This window comes from Typha angustifolia, chromosome 15, assembly GCF_048772165.1.
Source record: "Typha angustifolia cultivar Huaian chromosome 15, ASM4877216v1, whole genome shotgun sequence".
Classification (NCBI taxonomy): Eukaryota; Viridiplantae; Streptophyta; class Magnoliopsida; order Poales; family Typhaceae; genus Typha; species Typha angustifolia.
In genome coordinates this window covers 21,640,853-21,664,819 of record NC_133253.1, presented here as the reverse complement: position 1 = coordinate 21,664,819, position 23,967 = coordinate 21,640,853, and the positions used below count along the sequence as shown (strand labels likewise).

Below are 23,967 nucleotides of genomic sequence, written 5' to 3'. Positions count from 1 at the left end.
GATCGGTCGAGTCGACCAATCAGTTTGCATGTGTGTTACGATGGAGTCAGTGCAGCTGTGGGCTTGTCTGTTTCTGATAGGCTGTCAATCTTAGTAGCCAATCATGAGCTGGCAAGTAAGTCAATGCAAGAAACTCATGCACTCAAGAGGAATCGACATACAATGTTCTATCTCGATCTACGTTATTTACGTACGTACGTGGATTTCACCTCTTTTCACCCCAAGTTTAGGAAAAGAATTTTAAAAATAATAAAAGTGTACAGGCATAGAACTCGACCCCAGATGAAGAACATATGAATCACTTTAATAACAGAGTCGTTGGCACCAAACGAATCATATGAACTATAAAGTAAGCAGTGTTGGTGACGTCTCACCCGCTCTCAAAATCCATCACTTTCCTCCTTCGCTTTCTTTCTCCTCCTCATTATTCTCTTCTTCTTCCTTCGCTCTTCTCACACCCTATTCCTCAGCAATGAAATGATCATATATTTGCCACTCAACACTTAATACTAAGCCAAGGGCCAAGGAGTTGTAGTTATATACTACGCCATGTCCGGCGTCTCTCCGTCTTATATCTCTGTCATCCAGAAGCCCATCCATCTCAAACTGAAACATCCCAAGTCTTTGCCTCCGTGCAAACTCCTCCTCCCCAGCCCTCGCCGCGCCGGCCGGTACTTCCTTCCCTTGTTCGCCTTCTTCGCCTTTATCAACATCTCCCAAGTGCTCCTCCCCCCTCTCGCTTGCACGAAGTACCTTCACCGCCTCGGCCCGAGATCGCATGCGCCGCCGCTCGGCGAGTTCTGGACGTGGGCGCGGTCTGGGGTGCCGCGAGTCCGACCATGCATACAGTTCAGTGACTCGTACCGCAACTCGTCGGAGGGAAAGGCAAAGAAGTACATGATGGCGGTGGTGTCGGGCGGCCTGAACCAGCAGCGCCAGCAGATCATCGACGCGGTGGTCGTGGCGCGGATTCTGAGGGCCGTGCTCGTCGTCCCGGTGCTTCAGGTCAACCAGATATGGGGAGATGAGAGGTGGTGTACGTTTGATACTTAGAATTGAGTTTCGTTCCAATGGCGATCGATCGGCTCTTCTCAATTCTCACTCGGGGAGATGTTTGTTTAGTGCAGTGAATTTGGTGACATATTTGACGTGGCGCATTTCAAGAAGACGCTGAAGGATGACGTGGCGGTGGTGTCCTCGCTGCCGGCGACTCACCTTATGAGGCGGCGGGTGAGAGCGCCGGCGATGCCCTTCAATGCCGACGAGGAGTGGGTGAGGCACAACTACGTGCACAAGGTTTGATTCTTTTCCAATTTCTTCTTCTTTTCTTTTTCTTGAGCTAGTTTATTAGGATTTGGGTTCAAGGATCCAGAACCGTCCATGCTCGACTTTCTTAGTTTAGATCAAGGATAGTGACATTAACAAACGTCCTATATGCATTATTTTCATCAGAAAGTAGCTAAGGTAGCTATCTTTGACCAATGGGAAGACAAAGTAGCAATCACCTATCTGGTCCAGGGTCTCTAGCAGCCTGTGTTATCAAATCGAAACACTGAGATAGCCTGGCAGCACTACATTGGACCTTTTGTTTTCAACGAAAAATTTAACACCAAATGGTTCGTCCCTCTATTTAGATTCCACCCATAAATGCACCATCATCCTCATAAACAGACAAGCACTGTAACTATAGACAATTTGGATCAGTCCAAACACAGCTTGCGCAGTGGGTTTACCAACAAAGGACTTCACTGCAAACACTAGGCATTGCCATAGAAATAATAAACTACTTTCAAAGATTCTCGCTATCAGATACCATTAGTATGTGATTGTTGGATTCCAGAGAATGTGATCACATGAGACAACTGCACATAACCTACAAAATATGCATTTCACAAGACTTATTGGCATCAACTAGCATGGCCATGGTATCATTAGAAAGAACCATGGTAAAATTTGTACCTGTAAACCTTGAGGAGCTGTTTGCTCCTGCATTTCTGGTACAAAAACTGAAGAGCCATATGCGACGATCTGATATACTGCAGAGAATTATGTTTTATTAACCGGGATACACAAATGATCATGATATTTCTGTTATTTATATAATACAGAAAATTATTTTGACTTTCTTACTGCTTGAATTCTTAAAAGTGGAAGCCAATATGCTGGATTCTTTTTAAAACAACTAGTAGAGGGTTCTAGAGTACTTCTACATTGACAATAATCTTAGATCTCAATGAAGTTATGTGTTGGCTTAGTATCGCTGGGTGCCAAAGTTAATGCAAATGAACAACAACAAGACAAGTAATTCAGCAACAGGGAGAAATTCATGGTCCTTATTTAGCTTCTAAATTTAAGAACCATCAAAAAAGATTCTTAACAAAAGTATTATATAATAGGAATTCCTGCACCAATTAAAGACGAAAAATGGAGAATATCCCTACGCATATTTTTGTAACACTCAAAATGGATTTTAAACAGAGCTATTAACTACAGAGGTGTATATGCAATAATAAAGAACAAAGACTTGTATGCAAATTAAATAGAGTTCAGGTACAACAGACTTTTCATAACAAATATTTATCTGTTGCCCTCCCAAATGTTTTAGCATCTAAAACAGTGATCTGCTCATGTCAAGAGAAATTACTCCTACTTCATTTCAGAAAATATTAAAGTTTCTTCAGTAATACGTACCTAATATGTACTTAATTATCTATTCTTGCTTATACTGAGTGAGAAGTAGATGTATATGGTAGCATACCACAGCATGTTTCCCAAATCTAACATATGAATCTATGGTATGCGTACGGCAGCTTAGCAGGGACAGCATCTTGCTTCTGAAAGCTTTTGACTCAAGACTGGCAAACAACCTTACCTCTGATTTACAAAAGCTAAGGTGCAAGGTAAGTCCTTTCATGGTTCTTGGAGTCACTTCAGACTTGAGAGTGAATATATGGCTTAATTAGATAACTTCTATAGGTGGCTTTTGAGGCTTTAAAGTTCCAACCATGGATTCATGAGCTTGCAGACAGATTCGTCAAGAGGATGTCAGAAGAGGGACCATACATGGCCTTGCACCTAAGGCTAGAAAAGGATGTCTGGGTAAGAACTGGTTGCAGCTCAGGCTTGGGTAAAAAAGCAGACCTTGTAATTGCTGATGAACGAGCCTCTAAGCCCCAATTCCTCACATCCCGCACTAAGCTCACAGCTCAAGAGCGCTATCATGCTGGGCTATGCCCCCTAAATGCCAAGGAAATTTCCAGGTACACACCATAGACATTTTTTTCTTCCTCTAACCACTGACTAGTATAGTATCTGCCTATCTGGTGGGAATTCACCATTGTGGATTAGCAATTCATTTGTTTCACAAAATAAGTTTCATACCCAATAGCAAAAAAGCCAGCAATGGTCACTACAGAAAGATATAATGTCACCTGTATGTGATAAATGAGCTAGGGATAAAAGAAGCTGAGGATGGGTCAAAACAGAAGTACCAAATGGTCATTATGAAGAATACTCCCTTGAAATCTACCAATACCAATTTGTTAGAAACCTCAATGAGCACTAACAGATTATGCAACAAGCAAGATTCAAATTATTAGCAGGAAATTTCTATCTAATGTGGAGTATCTACATTGAGAGATCACCCAAAACTCCAGAAGTCCTTTCCTATGGCCAAGTCAACAAGTTTTCATCTTCACCCTTTAACTTCATTTGTAAGTGCACATTCCTCCATTTTCAGGTAGCCAAGGTTCAACATGTAAAATTTTGATACATTCAATGCTAGCATGCACATTACCTAACTTCAATAGTCTTGTCTAGCTCAAATATATTAATATTATTGCAACTAAAATTTTGCAAATGTCGCTTTAGTACGGACTCTTTAATCCAGAGGATTGGACCTTGGATTAGATTCTTCCAAGATAGATTTAGCTTAGCCTTCGCCAATGGTTGTAAACTGCAACAATTGAGATTTTGTATAACTGACAACAAGAACTTCTGAAGCCAAATCGGGCAACAACTACTTCAAGCCAACATGTTGAGATATAGTCTTCGTCCTAAGAAATGTCATATACTATTAAAGTTCCAACTGAAAATGGTGTCACATTCATGGAAAAGGAATCCTAATCCTAATGCTGATCACCTCATATATAACATATTCTCTAGCCGTTTGAATATTGTAAATTGAATGCGGATATTCCATTTATGAAAAAATGTTGGCATTAGATAGGATATATGCTTGCACAGAGATTTTCTTCTTTGGAATGCAGCCTAAGGATATAATAGAAACCATATTCAAGGATTCATAAATTTCCTACCAGTATCCTAAGTATTGTTCCATGATGTAGCATCAGCACTGCATCATAGCTATATCACTTGATGTAGGATGAATGGGGGGTATACGATGAAAACGGGTAGGAGCAAATCCAACCCAATCCGGTTCCGTATCTGAGTTTTGCTGGAAATGGGTTGAGTTTTTTTATCCCTCATGATATACAAATTCATATCTATGTTGTGATATCCAAATTCATATCTATATCTGAATAGTCTATGCAGATTCCGATATGAGTTGAAAAATAATATTCGAATCAATATCCATATATTATTTAATTTAAAATTTTAGGAAAATAATGATATAAAAACTTTTTGTATACTTTAATATAAATCTCTAATCTAGTTTCACATATATTTACTTATTGTCAATAGATTTCAATAATTATATCACAAATTTTTATACACTCAGAAAATAAATACAGATATATCCAATATCCAGTCCGTATTTATAGCTGTACTTAGCCAATGTGGTAATTAAGGTCACTCTTCGTTCAATATCCAATCCGTATATGTATCCGCAAAAAAAATATGAATACAGATATGACTTACCACTATCTGATTCATATTCAGTTCAGTTTCACCCCTAATGGGATAACATGCAGCTTAAGAGCACCATTGGGGGATCATAATGTGAGATAATTAGTCGAGTGACCCTAGATAGTATTGGAATTTGTTGATCATTCTTAGAATGAATACTGCTTTGCTAGTGCAATTTCTCTTTGCTAATAAAGAGACAAAAAAGTTATATAAGTAATACTTAGATACAAGACAAAATAGTTAATGGAAACTTACTATACATATGCAGCAATTCTGTTTATCCTACATCTTTAGGTGGTTATGTGTTTCCAATTCATGGCTAAATTTCCATCACATACAAATAGCTTTATCTAACAAGTGTCAATCTCAACAAAAAGCATAGTTACTCATTATTTGTCTACTTTCAGGATGCTCAAAGGACTTGGTGCCTCTAAAAATACAAGGATTTACTGGGCTGGGGGTGAACCATTTGGAGGCCAAAAAGCACTTGAACCGCTAAAATCCCAATTTCCCCAATTATTCAATAAATGGAACCTAGCAAGACCTGGTGAACTTGATAGTCTTCAACAGAAACCATCTGTTCTCGCCGCACTAGATTATGAGGTCTGCCTCAAGAGTCAGTTCTTCATGGCAAGCCATGGAGGAAACATGGCAAGTTCCTTACAGGTACATATCAATTTTAATGGAACAAAATAATCTATAGATTAGCAGGAAAAGTGGATATTTCAGTTTTACTAATCCTATTTATCTAATTATTGAGCAGGGTCATCGGACTTATATGGGTTATGGAAAGCATATCAGGCCAAACAAGAAACTTTTGGTGCATTTATTCTTGAACAGGACCCTAAGTGATAGTGAAATAAGGAAGAAAATAATGGAAATACATACAGAGTCTTCAGATTCTACTTCATCATTGTATATTAATCAAAACAGAGATGTAGTTGCTTTTCCGATACCACATTGCATGTGTTTAAAAGAAACATAAGTTTAAGTTGAAAAGTTTTCTAACATTAGTTTGCACATGCAGTAAGCACATTGCGAGGTTGAGAATGTACTCAAATTTCCAGAGTTGTCGGTGAATTACCTGCGGAAGTTACCTTTTACTAAAGACGGTTACATTACAAAGATTATTCACTCAAGAATAATTTTGACGGTGATCCACTGTCTGTCCAGAGTACCAACAAAAAGAAAAGGAGAAAGGGAGAATCAAATCAAGAAGTTCCACAAACAATTAAAGGTATACATAGGACTTTCCGACTATAAAGATGTGATAGTATCAAACGGTAGATTGCACTAAGAAAAATCAAAGAAAGAGAATTGAATCACATACAGATATACAATCTTGTTCTAGTATTAGATCATAAGCAATGGATGATTTCAGTACAACCATCTTTACATAGAGAAAGTAGAGGCAGTAGGACAATGATTCAGATATCTCGTTCTGGTACAATTCACTGACATCTATCAGCTTTGGCATCATATCTATTATTAGTTTTTTCTGTCTTAGTTGTTACAGTTTGATTTATTTCTGTGAGGATGATGTTAAATCTCTTGAAAATGTACTTTACATGTCAGAAGTTCTAGAAATGTAAGAATCAAAATAATGGATGGTGCTTAACTATGAAGCTAATCATTTTCAAATTCTTCAGCAACCTACCATGTGAAAGGTTGGCAGTTTGCATGTGACATTGACAGGAGAAACCAAAAGATGATTCTATATCTCCTATATTTCCTTCAGTTAAAAATTTAGGACACTTCATCTCTTGGGCTTCAGATCCTCTCCAGTTCTCCCATTTAAGTTTCTTGAATCTTGCTACAACTCACTAGAAGCAAGACAAAACAACATATCATCATGTTGTTGACAGGTATCTTAGTTGTTCAGAAACCTTATTTCTTGTCGAGATGTCAAAAGTTTGACTCATCTAAATGGTAATTTGCTGTTTAAATGGAATGTTATAAGTACTTATAATTGTCCCAAAAAATAAAGCACATCTCATTATCCAAATGAACCCCAGATGGTGTAAAGATGAAATTCCAAAAAAAACTAGAGCTCCAGATCTTCCGTTTGCTATGATCCAGGGTTTTACAAACAGGATTAGAAAAATCGAGGGTCATAAGTTCCCCATCTCATGTGCTAATTCAGGTCAGGGTCAATCTTGGGACAACTTGTAACCTTTTCAGGCTCCGTCCCTGGTAGAGGAATTACCTGGCTTGGCCCATACAGGCCATCAGTGGTCCTAGTGGCATGCGCAAGGTTCGGTTAATAGAATAATCCTCCATAGTCTAAGGGGGAGTAGGAAAGATTCAAGAAATAAAATAAGTTTAAGATAAAAATGATTGGTAACTATTTACTTACAGTTGTTGAAAAATAAACTGGTTGATGCTTATATTGAAAATTTCTCTCATTGATGCCATTCAGTCCTTGTAATCTAAACCAGCTCCATACTTCCATGCTTCCATGTACCGTCTCCATTCATATTTGTTCTTTTCTGGAAGGTACTCCACCCATGGCCTTGGAGGAAAAAAAAAACAAGTGATGTATCAGAGGAAGGGCTCTTCCAAGGTCATGTGGTAAGCAACACCAAAATGTAGCAGCCGCATATAACTAGATATACCATATAAAGGGTAGATACTTTACCTAATGACGGGATCGATGAAGCTTGAAAGAAATGTGTAATGGCCAAGCATAACAAAATGAACAAACCAGTCAAGGATCACACCAACTCCAACCTAAATAAAGCATAAAGAAAGCAAGATTTTCACAAGCATATATGGTAAACAAAATATGAACCATTCATTTGATGATTTGATCATTACATACCCCTTAAATTAAGAATGTATTTTGTATGACAGCTAAAAACATAGAACCCTTTATGGTTCAAGAAATTGGGTTATTAGTAAAAATAAATTCTCTCAAAGATGAACAAGGGGAAGTCGTACATGGCTACACAAAAAAATAAAACTTGCCTCTTACACAAAAAAGAACTTGCTTATACAAACAAAAGGCAACAATTATTATCAGTCACAGACAACACATGACACATCTCTGTGCGCCGTGACAGGGTGTTAGCACTCATCAGGAGGTTCATTGTGCCACATTGTCCTATGCTAGACATAAAAACATGGTTTCACAATAGTATTTTAAAGAATGCTGCTCTTTAAGTGAGTGGATACCAACTTTCAAAAAAGAAATCAGACCACCAACATTACTAAGAGTGACTTGCTAACAAAAAGTCAAACAAAGCAAGAAAAGGAAGAAAGTGCAACAAATATAACCATTAATTTACCTGCCTAAATATTGAAGGTAAGATCAGAGGTTGGGCTAGCATCACTAAACCCAAAGTCTTCACTAAAGGCCCAAATTGGATTACATCCTACAAAGGCACAGTTATATCAATTTACATTTGCCTTGTGCTACAGGAGATCATGCATATCAGATCTAAGACCACAAGATATCATAGGATAAATAATTTCAGTAGTTTTGGAACTAGAGACACGAGAAAATCAGAAGAAAGAAAAAATCAAAGTTGGTTTTCTCAACTACAAACCTGAAGAAATGGCCGAAGTACTGAACCCCCAAGCTTCTGATGAAATATTATTGAGATTAGACAAAACACTTACGGATATAGACTTAAAGGAATTTTAAGCAAAAAATGCTAATTTACCTTCATGGACTGAAAATTCACATAAAGAAGTTCATTGATAAAAGTTGATGAAACATTGGCGTCTGGCCTTGCTGACATTGCTCTCTGGAACAACCATGATGCACTTAAATTTGGCTGCAACAAGGAGAATTTATAATAAGGTCTATGCATCAGAGTAGATTAGTCAAATTATTGGAATACTAACCATGTAAGGATTTAGCAAGCACAAACTTTGCGCATCTAGGAAGTCTCCTGCCATTGCTTCATATATACCTTAATCTCCAACAAACCAAGAGGAATGTTAGCCTGTCCAGCAGTCTTAAGTGCAAATTTTATGATCATTGAAACAATTGTACACATCTAGTAAACCCTAAAAATATAAGCACATGTTTGGATACTTTGTATTTGGAGTTTTTTCTTCATTGATATGAGATATGAGGGTTAGAATCAGCTCTGCCTTCTCTGTTTCAAAATAACATCAGCTTGATTGTTGCTTTCTATTAGATGAATTTCTAACTAATGCTGCAAAAAATAACTGAGGGAAGCCACCAAAAGTTTCTCAGTAGGGTGACATTGGACAACAGCCTTAATCTCTGGTCGGATTATTTCAAAGCAATGGGATCATTAAATCGATTCTAAAAGTGCAAAAGTCTTTGGGGAAGCCACCGCTGTCTTCCAGAACTGCGTCCTCGTCGTCTTCCACCCCTCCTTGACAACCAGCAAAACATCATCACCGCCCAAGGCCCCTCTGGTTGAATTATTTTTCATTTAATGAGTGTACACCTATGCAAGCTTTGAGCAGACCTGTTCCTCCATTATTATTCAGGAACCAAACAGAATATAAGTAATTTATTTGACCTCATCTCATTACAAGGTTCCTAAGGGAACCTTTTTAATGGGCCAAGTCCAATAAAGCTAGATAACTGGTTAACAAGGCAGCCGGCTTGAGCTAGGCTCTTCTTTATCAATGAGTTTTTAGTCCATGAAAACACAAAATTATCTCATTTCCTTGATTTAGTCCCTCTAACAAGTAACAACAGAGTCACGACTTTACTTCTCAATAGAAGTGAATCTCTATTGTTATTAGGGATAGATTACCTATTACTTCATTTTTCTGAAAGAGTCAGTTACAGACTCTTAATGCTTGAATTTCTCTATGAGATCTACAATGTACACATTTACTACATGTATCTTCTAATTGAGTGACATTTGCACAAGGGAACTAACATTTGAAGGATCCTTATAGAGTCTAGATCCTTTTAAGTTATAATTAGAGAAGACTGTTTTAGACTCTAAAATAAAAGAACCCTCTAAGGAAACCTCTGGATTCATCTTTGCATCTCCAAATATGATTTGGCACTTCTTGTATAACTAAATTGTGAATCAGTGAAGCCCTAAGAGGTTAAATGATAGGATAATACTTATTCGGTTTTTTACAGATCCTGTAGAAGTCAAGAACTAGTTAGACCATAATATATACTCTGCAATTGCTTGTGTTCCAAGTTAAACGTGGATTACAATTACATTATAATGACTGAAGGTGTAAACCACAGCCATCTGCTACCTTCTGATAAATCTGGATCTAAATAAATTTTGGCCTGAAGGGACACATATGACCTTACTTTAGGTTGTAAACATAAAATGATGCTTCTGAATTTACTGACACATATGACCCACCAGATATTTTCTGCATCCAATTTCCAAGTAAGAAAGAAAACAAACACAAACATTGAAGATATTGACTTAATTAGCCTTATGTACCAGTTGACAACCGGTCTAGGTGTCTTGTCATGCTACCGAAACCTCCAAAAGAAACTGGTGACTGGATTCCACTGGCATCACCGACCTGCAGTACTATTCTTGAAAAGTAATTACAGGGTAAGGAATGAATTACTGTGTATATAGGAAACATCATCATATACCTGTAAGATACGATCAAATGCTGCAGGCAAGGGGCTGTAAAAATATGACAAGAGAGAGAGGTTTCAGATACAATAAGCATCAAGCATATTCTCATGTTGCAATAGATTAGCAGCTCTGATCATCACGATAGATGAACAATAAAGTAATAAACAATTGAACACCCAATACTAAAGCTTTCAACATTACGAAATAGATGGATAACTTTTCTGTATTAAACAATTGAACACTCAATACTTAAGGTTTCAACATTACAAAATAGTGGATAAATTTAACTTTATTTGTATCAACAGTTATTCCACTATGTGACAAATAAACCATTTTATTGAATGTATTCAACTTAAATGTTTTCTTGTGGCATTTGGACTAATGTTAAAAAGTTTTAGGAGTCTTCTTATAAGGCCACAAGTAGCACAGAGCTTGTAAAAGAAGCAAGGCTTATAAATACAATACTTGTTTCAGTAAAAAAAGTCAACGTTTACTACCTTCAAGACAAGGTAGACTACTCAAAAACCCTTTTCCATATAGGAGAATCAGAGCTTGCAGATTATCAGATCATAAAAAAAAAAGAGAACTTTAAGTAAATATTAAAACAGATTTTGGTTAAGAGTGGCTAAAAGTAATGGTACGTCCACTTCATTAAAGAAATATAGGCACTAATCCTATTGTGAGAAAATTAAGGTGACTAGAAGTCCCCTTGGAGTCAAGTGTACTAGGTTAAGATGATCGCAAATGATTTGATCTTGAACACTATTACTAGATAGAAGTTTACTATCTGAGGATGGCTAATCTTGTTAAGAGATATCCTGAAACCAATAAAAGGGCTGCAATAAGATTTTCATACAATATCTCTAATGAGTGCTAAAATTGCTGCTAGCCTGCAAGTACTCCGAGTCTTTTCCATTGACCAACAACACCGAATAGCATCTCTTACAGAGCAGCATAGATTTTCACAAGTTGCTAATATACAAGTTCGATGTATATATCATCATATCAAGCCTATGATTCATTCTGTGGAGAGCCAAGAACTTTTAACTAAGAACTAAGGTTGTCATACCAAGGTAGTGGAAAATTGATAAAACCTTGCAGTTAATAATTAATATCATAATGTACTCAGCTTTTTCAGCGATAAGTTTGGAACAAGAACCTGAAATAAGTGCAGGAATAACAGAGAGAATATTTCTACACATCAAGGTATATTTGACATTAGTAATGTCCAAATAAGAAGCAAAAGGAAAAGAAAAGTTCATTCCAATATAAAGTTGCCACCACATTACCTATCACGATAAGTAGGAAAAATTCCAAAAATGACTCTTAGTATTTCCAATTTTTCGAGGGAGGTTCCCTATAGACAATAACATTGTAATAAATCACTTAAATGTCATTGAGACTATATAAGGAGAATAGTAAGTGGAAATGTAATAGCGGAAATGTAATAATCTAAAAATAAAATAAAATGGAGTCAGTTTTCAAGTCGAATATGATGATGACAAGATGATATTGTTATATGATGTATAACTTGTGATGAAATATCACCAGTCACAGGCAATATTGCCCATATTTGCCAGAGTTGAGAAGGCAAGGGAGAGGTCAGAGGCCTGTCTCGTGCACATGTGTGTGTATGAGTAAGTGAGAGAGAGAGTAAGCATGTCTGACTGTCTGTGTATGAAAGTGTATGATTGAAGGAAGGAAACGGGGTTATAAGAAAATCTGGTGTATTGACTTGAATTCAAGCCATATCCAATCTGCAATGTGACTAACAGTTTGGGCCCTCTTGGCTTACTATTTTCCTCCAGAACAATCCAACTTACTAGTTTTGGTGTGCTTTCAGATCATCTATAACTGAGATGGATCATTTGGGACTGAAAGTTGTATATTGCTAGTATCTATAATAAAAACTCTGACATCTTGAGCATTGTCACATTTTCCTGAGAACTTTACGAGGCATATAATATTACAGGAAACATTATGAAGTGTGTGTACTCCTTTAAATATTTGCAAAGCCCTGCCAGCTTCCATCTCTGCAAATGTATTTTCCATCTTAAGATGCTTTGAAGTTTGAACTAGTGTTCTCCTTTCACAAGGCACCATCTGACAAAATCACCTCTTAAGACAAAGTCAGTCTTTTATTAATACACTATATGGCAACTTTGCAAACCTACAACTACAATTGTATATACGGCCAGGGGAAACAATATTTTTTCTGCAAGAATATTACATCACAGAATTGTTTTTACTACATTCATATCTTTGTTTTTGTTAACTGAAATTTCATGAAACACAGATCCCTCTAAGTACAAATTGTAGATCAAACCTTCACCAGATCTGCTTAGAATGTGAACTTAAAGACTACCATCATGAACCTAACTTATACAATAATGGGATTCTAAAAGCTAAATTTCCAAAATAGTCTAGCAGTGTACAGAAATAATTAGAAACATACTGCAAGGGATATAACAAAGACTGAACACTAACCTGATAAGCTGGCATAAGATCCCAATACTCCTCTAAAAGCTCTTCCAATTTTGGCCCTCCAAGTTGTGCATCCACATAAGTGAACATATAAGTAGTTCGATCTGTTGGACCAGTACCAGCAGGAAATGCCTAGAAGACATTCAGATTAGACCAACAATTAGGTATTTAGATATACCCATTTTATGCAAGAAAAGGATGTTGCTAAAATACAATTGAAAAAAGGCATGGCATAGTGAATAAATATATTTCAAGGAAAAACCATTCCTTCAGCAAATTCATCAGAGCGGATGGAATCACAAATTCATGAATATGATGCATGTACCGATGATCAATTTGTTGTTTAGTTAATGAATGAATAAGTGATTCCGAATGAACATTGTATTCAATTTTCATGAATAACCTTAAACCCTTCTAAATTATATATTCTACATATAAAATATATTTTACATTACAAAAATAATTAAGTATATGAGTAAATTGTATATAATTTTATTATTATAAAGAAGAGATGTGAATGCATTCTAATATATTATTTAAATCAATAAAAATATATGACTATAATTTGAATATATTTTAATTATATAAAGTATTGTTTTATTAATATTCATACTTTTCTACATTTAATCCTACATACTTCGTGCTTATAATTATACGCAATTAAAAATTTCGATACAATCCAAAACGAATGATACAGCCGATACGACCGATTTGGTCAATACAAATCATTTTTTTTTAAGGCTGACTCCGATCCTGATTTTTCGAACCTATTGGTTTAAATAGTAAAAGTATTATTTTATCTTTGAATAAATTTTTTTAATTAGGTCAAATATTGCTTTATTAATATTATACTTTCAATGTTATTAATATGAAAATAATTTTAAATATTAAGATATTTTATAAATATTTTTTTATTATATCCAATAAAAAATTAGATTATTAAATAATTTTAATATATATATATATGTATAAGTATTTAGGATAAAATAATATTTAATAATAATACTTTTTAAAATGTACTTATTTTCATGGAATATTAAATTATTGATATTTATACCTTTTAAGTTAATTTATTTATTTAGTGTAAAACACAAAATTATTATAAATATTATTTAATTATAGATATGTCTTTATTATGTCCAATTAAATATTATTAAGCAATTTTTCATATATATATACTTATGTTTAATAATTTATGTTTAAGAATATATAATTAAAAATATTAATAATAATAAGTTTTCATTCTTATTATTATTATTATTAGTATTAGTATTAGTATTAGGTGTATTGGGCAATTTGTCCCACTCAATACATTTGCTAACTAAACAAGAGATTGATGGTTGATTCCACTCAATTTCTAATGATACAATCTCATGCATGATAACCAAGGAGGCCCTAAAGAAAAGGATGACCATAGTACTACAGTAGTAAACATCATCTGCATTTAAACAGCATCAGCTTTAGGGCACAATACAATGAATAAGGTCACAATCAAGAAAAAAGATAGCACATTTCTACTGTTCATGTACTAAGTTAATGTTAGAACTTACAACTGAACTACAAATAAGAGATTACCTAAACGACAAAGATGACTATACTATAGTAGTATAAAATCGCCTGAATTTAAATATTGTCAGCTTTAGGACACAAATAAGAAACAAGAGATTACCTCCCAAAAGTACTGCACCTCTGAACTTCCAACTCTCTTCACAGATGAGCTACTAAAAACAATATCACTTGTTGTGTTCTCACTGAAACCACGAGAGCATGAGCCAACAACAAGGCATACTCCATCAGGTTTTCTACCACGGCGTATCTTTTTTTTGGGGGGGCGGGGGGGAGGCGAGAGAAAAATATTTGAATTAGAACTTCATTGAGAGTGAAAAGATAAAATCAGAAATAAATGAAATTTGGCACACATTATATAATGTACTTGATCTGTTATCATAATTGTAATAAGTTCACAAGTTGATCTTGCCTTGCTTCTTATGGTCCAGTACATAATAAAAAAAAATAAAGTGTAGCATCTACAAATTCTTTATTATGTTCAAATTGATGATTTGTCAATTGTACTTGCCTACATAGGATCAGACAACCAAGTAAACAGCTTGCTCTATTAATTGCTGCTCCATCTCCCTTCTTTGACTTACATGAACAAGTGGCATGAATCTAGCAGCAATTTAGTTAACTAATATTGTTACTTTCCTCCACAAGCAGTGGCATTTGTTCATGTTTGGTTTCACACTGATTCAGTGATTTGACTTCCAATCTTGATACTGTTAAGATGTATATTAAAAATATTCACTTATATATGACAAGGGATGAGTTCTCCTGCTTGTTAACCTTATTCCTTGTTGACAAACATTTATAAATTTATCAGTGTCATCCATCTATCATACTGCTATCATTTAAGAGATTTGGTATTTTGATAAAAATGGAGATAATAATTTGGAGATGATTCCTCTTGTTTGGTTAGTGCATTAGGCACTTTTCCTCTTAAATTCCTCAGCTGTCTGATACTCCTAGCTATATACACATACATCTAGATTCTCAAAGCTTCATAAACCGGTGGGATTTCTATGTGTCAGTAGGCATTTAGAACCATGTTTCCTGTTAGCTATTCAAACTTTGGATTCTCATTCCACGTATAGATAATAAGACTCACATCTCTTATCATAAGGTCCATAGAATCAAAACTATTAGATGATTCCAAAAGGTAGCTTGAGGCAAACAAGTGATTGGTGACTCTACTTAGATCTCCTGATCCTTCAGGGAGCGGACAGATTAATGTTGACAATTGTATACAAGGATTCATTTCAAAACCTCGTAAAGTATTGTGTTTGACTAAGACACAAGGAAGAAAGTACATAAAAGCCATGAATGAATATGCAAGCAACATGAAAAGATATACCTGTCTAACAACTGGAGAGAAATTGCCCATACAATCAACAACTAAGCGACAAGGCAAAACCTCACCATCATTCAGTTGCAAAATCTGGGGAATACAATGAACATATTACCGTCTGATGTCTAAATGGTGCACTTGTAATTTGCAAAGCATCACGGATGAAGTGCAAGATGAACAAATTATTTGATCCATATATTAGGATTTTAGGAACTCCAAAGAGAATTAATACAAGAAAGTAATGTTCACAATTTTGAAAGATGTAGGTGTCACAATTAGTACTTGCAACTCACAAGTCTTGACATACGAGTGACAAGGAATTATATTAGTACCTCAGACTAATTCATGACACTATAGTAACCCAGATATAAGTCCATTCATAAGAGTTTTCTTCTGCAATAAGAAATTTGGTTGATCACGAGGAAGTGACCTACTATGTTCCTTTTCTCACAACTCATCAATTTCCATTTTTTTAGTATTATCCATTTTTCGTTCTGCGGCACCATTTGTATAACTGTCAGCCCGCCCACCAGATACACACATCTATCTTGAAGTAAAAACAATCACATTTGTCCACCTTTATGAAGTACTGCACCAAGGCTGTGTCCCTCCAAGGCTCCAGCCATTTGCCCATGAGAGACAATTTTGCCACTCATATTTTTTTGTCATTTCAGTCATACCCAGTTTCTCTTGATCCTATTTGGTTCACGCTTCCAATTCTACACTAAAATTTTGGGTGTTCTCACTATCTTTTCTTGGCATGAATGCTTTCAAGCTGCAGTGTGGCAATTTAGGCCTTGTTTACTTTGAGTTTAGGAACTCCTCTGAACTGATTCAGTAACTAAATATCTTTTTATCTTTTTCATATCTAATCAAGTTTACTCTTTAAAAAAATTAAGACTAAAAAATGAGACTAATAATCGAGTTCAGGACTTAATCTCAAACCAAACAAGGCTTTAGGGTCTAAAAGGAAAAGTTCTGATGGATAAGGAACTTTAGCAATTGTATTGGAACTTTTCTCTTCTCTTGTAGAGTACCTTATTAGCTATACTTTGCATTGGTTCCTTAGAAAACATGGCTTTTCGACACTTCATTGGTCTAGACTAATTCCATTCTTATGGAAATTTCTGGGGCTTTCCCCTCATTGCATGAGCTTAAAGTATGTCTAATATGGTATAGCAACTTGCAAGCAAACTAAGTTGATTAAAATTAACCTCTTGCCAAAATTGGCCCTTGCTGGGAGATTGTTCACCAATTTTTGGAGTTACTTAGGTGATTAGGTGGTCAACAGTCAGTAATAAATAGTTATCAACTCAAACTTTTGCCATGTTGATAATAACAGTGAGTATGATAATAAAAAGAGCAAAGTTATGTAAGATGCCCCATAGACATGTCCTTCCTATTCTCAAAAGGTGATAAAGAATCTAGTGAATTCACTAAATTAACAAGAATCATGTGATGAGAACATGCATTCTACTCTGCAGATTTGTGTTACTTGAAGTACATGTATATATCATATAGCCAAAAAAAGGTGTTTTAGGAGCCTACAATCAGGATAAGAAATTTGACCTATGAAGAGCTCAAAAGAAAACTTTACTTGAGCATAGAAGGTAAAATGGAGCTAAATACACTAAAACTAGTAGAGGTGAAATGCTTCCCAGATAGCCGTAATGTATGCAATATCAGAATTTGAGATGAGAATTCTGCATGGTCTGAATTTCTTGCACTTAATATTTAGTGGATCACAGACAGCATTACAATCAGAATTAACATGAGGTGGTTGACTTACAGTGATGTCATCATAAACAGATATGCTAGACAAACTTTTTCCCTCAAATACTGTTCCACCTGAGGAAATAAATCGGTTCTTCACAATCTCCAAAAGTTTAGCTGGCCTGCATGGACAGAGTGATTCATGTGTTATATATAAGTCATAATTATTTTTAAGAGCAGACTGAACATCCCCTCCAGTTAAAGAAAGGAGAAAGATATCCCTGGGAAACAGGGACTAAACATTAAAAAGCAGAAATTTCTTGGACAAGATTCTGATTTCCCAAACTTAATATCCTAGGATTTTTACTGAGCTGTATGAGTCTTTGAGATGAATGGTATGGAGATAATCCTACTCTAACCTAGTATTTTTGTATTGCATGCTTCCAGACAAGAGATCAAGATGTTTCAGGCAATATCCGATGCAGATATATCAAACAGACAGTGTCAGGGCTATAATAAATGGAGGGAGAGCAGAAGTGGTGTGCTCAAGTATTTTTCAACAAATCTTTCTCTAGAATTATCTTCAGAGTTCAGATATGTTGGTTCTTGTAAGAGAATTAAAATTCTATAATTGGAGAGGAGGAAATTTTCATGTAAGAGAAGTGTTGAGAAATCTTACAACCATTATATAACTGGCCTTGTTGCTCTTATGTAGCTGCTTTAGTAATTTTAATGGTTATATCATACAGTTACAAGAGGATAACTCACGAAACTCCAAGATTAAGAATGTTCTCCACCCAAATGTCGCCTTTCTTCTCAAACCCACATCTATTCTGCATAGGAAGCAAAATAGGGAGAAGAAAATGAAGAAGATAACTTGCTTGTATGAGTTGCATGTTATCATAGGTAAAACAGTAAAAATACATGAATAAAGACATAAAGTTCCGAAGAATTTACAGGATTGAACTTAATTGAGGTAATCTGTTCAATTTCTTCTTCTGAGAGAATGCCAACTTGGACAAGTTCCATAAGCTCTTTTCTGGAGATATTCCAGTCTTGTTCTCTCTGTTTAACAGCATAGCAACACACATTTAATAAAAAAGTAATGTAGATTACATCAGACAAACAAGCCGGGAATGCACTAAGGACCTAAATACCCCTTTAAGGATGTTTCTTTCAACAACCCCAACCCGAAGACCTTTGAAACTCAGTGCTGTAGCAACAAATATACCCAAAGTGCCACCACAAACTAACACATCAAAGACACTTCTAGCTTTGCCACCCAAGTCTGAATAATTTGATGAACCAGAAACCCGAGAAACAACTTCATCAATTTCCTCTGAATCTGAAAATCCAAACTTATAGTAGTTAAGACTGTTTAGAATTCTTTGAAAACAGTATCTCTTCAAATATTAGAATTCACACATTTAATTGGATGTATCATGAAAGGAAAATATAGAAGCCAACTAAATTAACTGTTGTACAGGTCTAATGTGAAACTAACACCATGCTGGCAATTTTATAGTCGCATTTCTTTTACTCTGATTAGTGAACAGATAATAGAATTTTGATATGCTTTTTAGGCTGGTTTTGGATATGTATATTAAGCCTTTGTTTGATCAGGATACAGAATCATCTGATTGATGGGCAGATTTGGCAGTTTGTGTCCTTTTGTAAGTTTTAAATCATTGGAAAATCAGAGATACAGCATATGCAACACACTACTTTATACAACATTGTAGTAAATTTCTTGCACATGACGAAGACAAAGTAATACAAAAGGTTTATCTGTAAGAATATAGGATTCAAAATTTGATTTCAAAGGTAAGAAGATAAGATTGCATCAAACAATGTTTGCATCAGCTTTTACGAAGCTGGTGATAAAATGATTTAGATCTATAAAATAAAGAAGCAGAATCAAGTATCATATATGCTATTCAGTAGACATATAAAAATTAAAGAAGCAAAGTGGCTCATTGCCTGGCTGTCTGCTTTTGTTACTGTCAATCAAAGCATGCTGGTTTCCAAAAAATGGTTAATAAATTTGAAAAAGTTAAGCAAGGAAGCTAAATTGAATGAAGGAAACTAGTTGCTCTGAGGAGTTCAAAATAATTGATACTTTGATAGTATTAAGTTAGTTATTTCAAAAAGTAGATCTCCTTTGACCCCAAATTTATAAAACCTCACGAGGCTTTTAGATGAATTTAGGAATTAGTAAATTTTGTTACCTACTTCCTAACTACAAGCTTAATATTTCCCTATACGTATTGGCAAAAAAAAAAAAATCCGAATCCATACTTCTGCCATTATTGGCCAACTTTAGCTAAAACAAAGAGATGTAGTTACCACTACTGAATCATATCAACAACTACCTCAACATTAGCCAAAAAAAGAAAAGAAAAAAGATTTAAGAAGATTTTACACCTACTACCAAGTGATTAAAACTTGTAGCAATCATTAGAAAGTGTATGAGCATGGATTTTCATAATTTGTTTATTTAATCTACCACAAAGTTGCGTACTTAGCATAAATTGGAAGTTCAACCATAAAAAATTACATCCTGTATTATGAATCAGACTGACAATGACAAAAAAACAGAGATGTTGACAATACAACTAAATAGTTCTTTCATTGGCAAATATTGACAAAAGTAGAATATAACTAATAATGTACCCACATCAACCTCCTCAATAATCATTACAATTGAAAGGAAAACTATCTAAGACATTCTAAAAATATTGAGGTTAAAATTATATAAATCTAGCAAGTCTTTAGGAAGTCTAGAGATGTTAGATGTTGATTTACTTCACTTGTGATTACAACAGGAATGTGAATTTAGTTGTTACACAAGAGAATTGAAGAATGCAATGCATGCTACGATGCCAAATATATAAGGAAACTATTGCTAGAGATTTGGTTAACATTAAGGTGAAATAACCAATGATGGCCGTCCCAGTGGCACGTGCCGTGCCGGGCCACCATCGGCACGGCACGTGCCGGTCGGCAGTGGCACACTCCTCTGTGCCAGTGGCACGCCTCCTATAATGTTTTTAATAAAAATTTTAGGATATTTAAAGATATTTTTGGGTCTTTGGTATGTCAATTTTTAATTTTTTTGTTCTAAATATATGTATTAAAATTTAAAATCTACATTATAATATTTTATCTTTAGATTATTTTTGTAAATAACATATTTTATTAAAGATAAAACAATAGTTGAATATAAATATTATTCAACACATAATATGATTGAATACATTCATTAAAATTAATATTAACGATTAAACACTCCATAATATAATTGAATACATAATAACATTCAATACATAATTGATAATAGTTCAATAATTAAAACTAATATCTAGTTGAACGTACAATGACGAGGAGGATCAAAAACTTCATTTGCTAGCACAAGAATAACGTAGGAATGTTGCATTAAATACTGTCGATATTCTTTAAAACTTATCCACTGATAATATTGCTCATTATAACGTCTCACATAGTCTTCATAGAAATAAGAATTTTATAATTCTTCAATGATATGATATGGATATTGAATATACACGGGAACAACTGGCATAGACACATGCACACCATAAGTATATACAGATTGTGAATATGGAGTATAATAAGGGTGTTGTGGCTCTGGTGGGTGTGATTGATATGGTGGTAATGATGATGAACTCATCATCCTGTGGGCGCACCTATCCTGATATCCTGCTACCTATAAACTCAAGTCCTTTCCTCATCTGACTATAATTATATTGAGCTTGAGATGGTCTCTTTCCTTTCTTCTGTCTCTGATAAATTCAACTTTATGGTTGTCTAGGTCTAGCAAATGAATTATCATTCCAATTTTAAAAAATGACAAATAAGTTGTCATTTCAAAAATGACAAATGACAAAAGTTAATTGATAGAAATAAAAAAAAAAGTTAAAAAAATAGGTTCTACATGTCATATCATGTTTGCTAAGAAAATAAGTAAAGTTGATTTGATAAAGATTGATGGAAATAGAAAAATAAAATAAAAAATCTCTACATTGGCACATGACCGGCACGAGGTTGTGCCGAACGGCACGCCCCTGTGCCAAACCGGCATAGATCGGCACGGCACGCGTGCCAGTTGGCACGCCCCCGTGCCAGTCGGCACGGCTCAGCACGGGGGTGTGCCACTGGCACCCCGCCGCCATCCTTGGAAATAACTATACAAATACTCAGCAGAAGAACATTCACCAATTCTATAAAACATCATTAAAAGTATCTTAAACTATTCATATCTTAACAAGGTGGAGAGTAACTATAAATGAAGAAATCTTAAGTAAGCAAGAAACACTAAACATTTTTACTATCATATATCTAGTCTTCAAACCTGTGGGAGTTGCACAAATACTGGACCATAATTTATCTAATCTTTTCAAAGCATTGTATGAATAAGCCCCTCCAGCACCACCAACTTCATCACTGTTGGAAATCCGTTCCATTATTCTCTACAAAATTGTGCGGTGTTTATATCCAGGCACACATGTTAGAAATGAGTAAGATGAAAAGGACATATTGGAAGAGCTGTAAACTATTAATGACTTCCATTATGCATATCAGTCAAATGAGGATATACACCTAAGAAGAAAACCCAATTCATTAAATGATTAAATCTATAAGGCCAAAAAGGTAGTGTAAGCTTAAATTCGTAAAATAACATTGTAATGTTATCATGCAAATCCCTTTTTCACTGCCAGACATGTTACTTCTTATGTATCTAGCAAAAAGAATTTAGCAACATTTATCACCATACACCAATGTCATCCCAATCTTGGGTTTCCTATTTATTTAGTTATTCGTCTATCAGATAATCTAATTCAAAATCAAGAAGGCTCAAATAATTTTTATATTGCTGACCGCTGAATAGTTCAAGTCCAACCAACAGTAAGCCATGGCATCAACATAAAAAGAGGACATCTGAAGTTCCAAACATGCTCAATTTGAGATTCATGTTTTAAAAATCAACATAAAGAGATGGTAACAGGCAAAAATTCCAAGCATGCTCTAATTTTGGGCTAATTTCTTTGATTTTTTTTTCCCCTTTCGCTCCTCTTCTGAAGCTAAAACTTCTAAAATTGGTGAAATAAAAACAAGCATTATTGTCAAGATAGTCATATATTCTCCTTTCCTTCCATCCTCAAACCCATCACACTTCAGAGATAGAGACAGAGAGAGAGAGAGAGCAACTTGCGATATCGATAGTATAACGGAGATGGAGCCCGGCAAGCGCAATTTTCTTGGAGGTCAAATCCAACAGACGAGAACATAGTTCTCGATCAACGATTAAGGAGAAAAACTTACCTGGGTTCTCGACGGGACCGCAGAAGCCCTCGGAATCCGATAAAAGGATCGTTTGTTGGCCGCAATGGCTACTCTCCTCCTTTCTTGGGGGTTGAAAAGCGGAGGGAGACGATGGAACCGAAGCCCGGTTTGCTGGAGGTGGAGCAGCATAGCGACTGAGGGGAAAAAAAAAGGGATTTGTTTCTCTCTGTTCCTCTTTCTTTATTGGCATTTTAAATCCCCAACGGAAGGCGATGTGTCTGGAAGCGCGCCACATGAACGATTATTGGTTTTGGTTGGGAGTGGCCGGGTGGGGTAGTGATTTATTGGATTCGGGTGCTTCTGCCTGGATCCAAGTTCGACCCAAACTTGAGAGGCTTGGGTTTGGATCAGGAGTGCTCAACTGGCCCGCCAACCCGAACCCCGACTGGATCCGGCCCGTAATTTTCTCACGCACCAATTTCTTAACCTTGTTGAAAACTTTGGACATGCTTTTGGCCACGCTTGATTTGGGGACATACTATATTTTTATTTTTATAAGTCAAATTTCTTCTTCCTTTTTCCTTTTTTTCTTTCAAATTTGACTTTTGTCACTTGCGATTAAAAAAATAATAAAAAGTTAGTATATAAATTAGGTATTTATACATGAGTAGAAATTCAAATTTAAAAAATAAAAAAGTGTCATTTTATTTTTGGAAGCGCGTATCTAATTTATATTTTGTTAATTAATATCTCTCCCCAGTTGTGTATAGGAGGCATTCTATAATAAACTCTACATTCTAATCTCTTGCTTTCTTTCGTTTCTTTCTTTTTATTAGTAATATTCATTATGTTCAATTAGAGTACGAAATATATGATTTTAATATAAAATATATTGTAATTGAACTAATATTCATGTGCCCAATTAAAATGTATTACATAATTCAACTACAAAATGCATAATTTAAATATAAAATAAGTAACTCTAGCGTGTAAGACTTAATTGAACTAATGGATGCATCTAAGTTGACAACTATCTAGTTTCAACTTAACAATCGCTTAGCTCAGCCAATATCATATCTCTAATTTATTAAATTAGTAAAAAAGACCTAAAATTATAACGGAGAACTTTGTTTGCTAATTAGA

General features: G+C 35.1%; 2 protein-coding genes across 4 annotated transcripts; one reads left to right on the top strand and one right to left on the bottom strand.

Moving 5' to 3' along the window:
- The first annotated feature begins 362 nt into the window (after positions 1-362).
- On the top strand, positions 363-5,891 carry LOC140777612 (O-fucosyltransferase 24-like). Its single transcript, XM_073121839.1, has 6 exons — positions 363-1,031; positions 1,128-1,296; positions 2,811-2,900; positions 2,977-3,260; positions 5,277-5,535; positions 5,633-5,891. Exons 1-6 carry the CDS (start codon positions 550-552, stop codon positions 5,852-5,854), a joined length of 1,506 nt encoding a protein of 501 aa, XP_072977940.1. The 5' UTR covers positions 363-549; the 3' UTR covers positions 5,855-5,891.
- LOC140777611 (uncharacterized) lies at positions 1,318-23,037 on the bottom strand. 3 transcript variants are annotated; one of them, XM_073121837.1, is made up of 21 exons: positions 22,864-23,037; positions 21,893-22,010; positions 18,681-18,868; positions 18,481-18,588; positions 18,292-18,356; positions 17,600-17,705; positions 15,817-15,900; positions 14,575-14,721; positions 12,909-13,037; positions 11,711-11,778; positions 10,436-10,469; positions 10,275-10,359; positions 8,719-8,786; positions 8,535-8,648; positions 8,418-8,453; positions 8,157-8,243; positions 7,508-7,599; positions 7,226-7,381; positions 5,954-7,106; positions 1,960-2,036; positions 1,318-1,873 (listed from the first exon to the last, which is right to left on the bottom strand). In XM_073121837.1, exons 1-18 carry the CDS (start codon positions 23,011-23,013, stop codon positions 7,285-7,287), a joined length of 1,776 nt encoding a protein of 591 aa, XP_072977938.1. In that variant the 5' UTR covers positions 23,014-23,037; the 3' UTR covers positions 1,318-1,873; positions 1,960-2,036; positions 5,954-7,106; positions 7,226-7,284. The 3 variants fall into 3 exon arrangements, with proteins under 3 accessions (XP_072977938.1, XP_072977937.1, XP_072977939.1); XM_073121836.1 differs by having other exon boundaries at positions 1,324-1,873; positions 5,954-6,034; XM_073121838.1 differs by lacking the exon at positions 5,954-7,106 and having other exon boundaries at positions 1,324-1,873.
- Between the last annotated feature and the right edge of the window lie 930 nt (positions 23,038-23,967).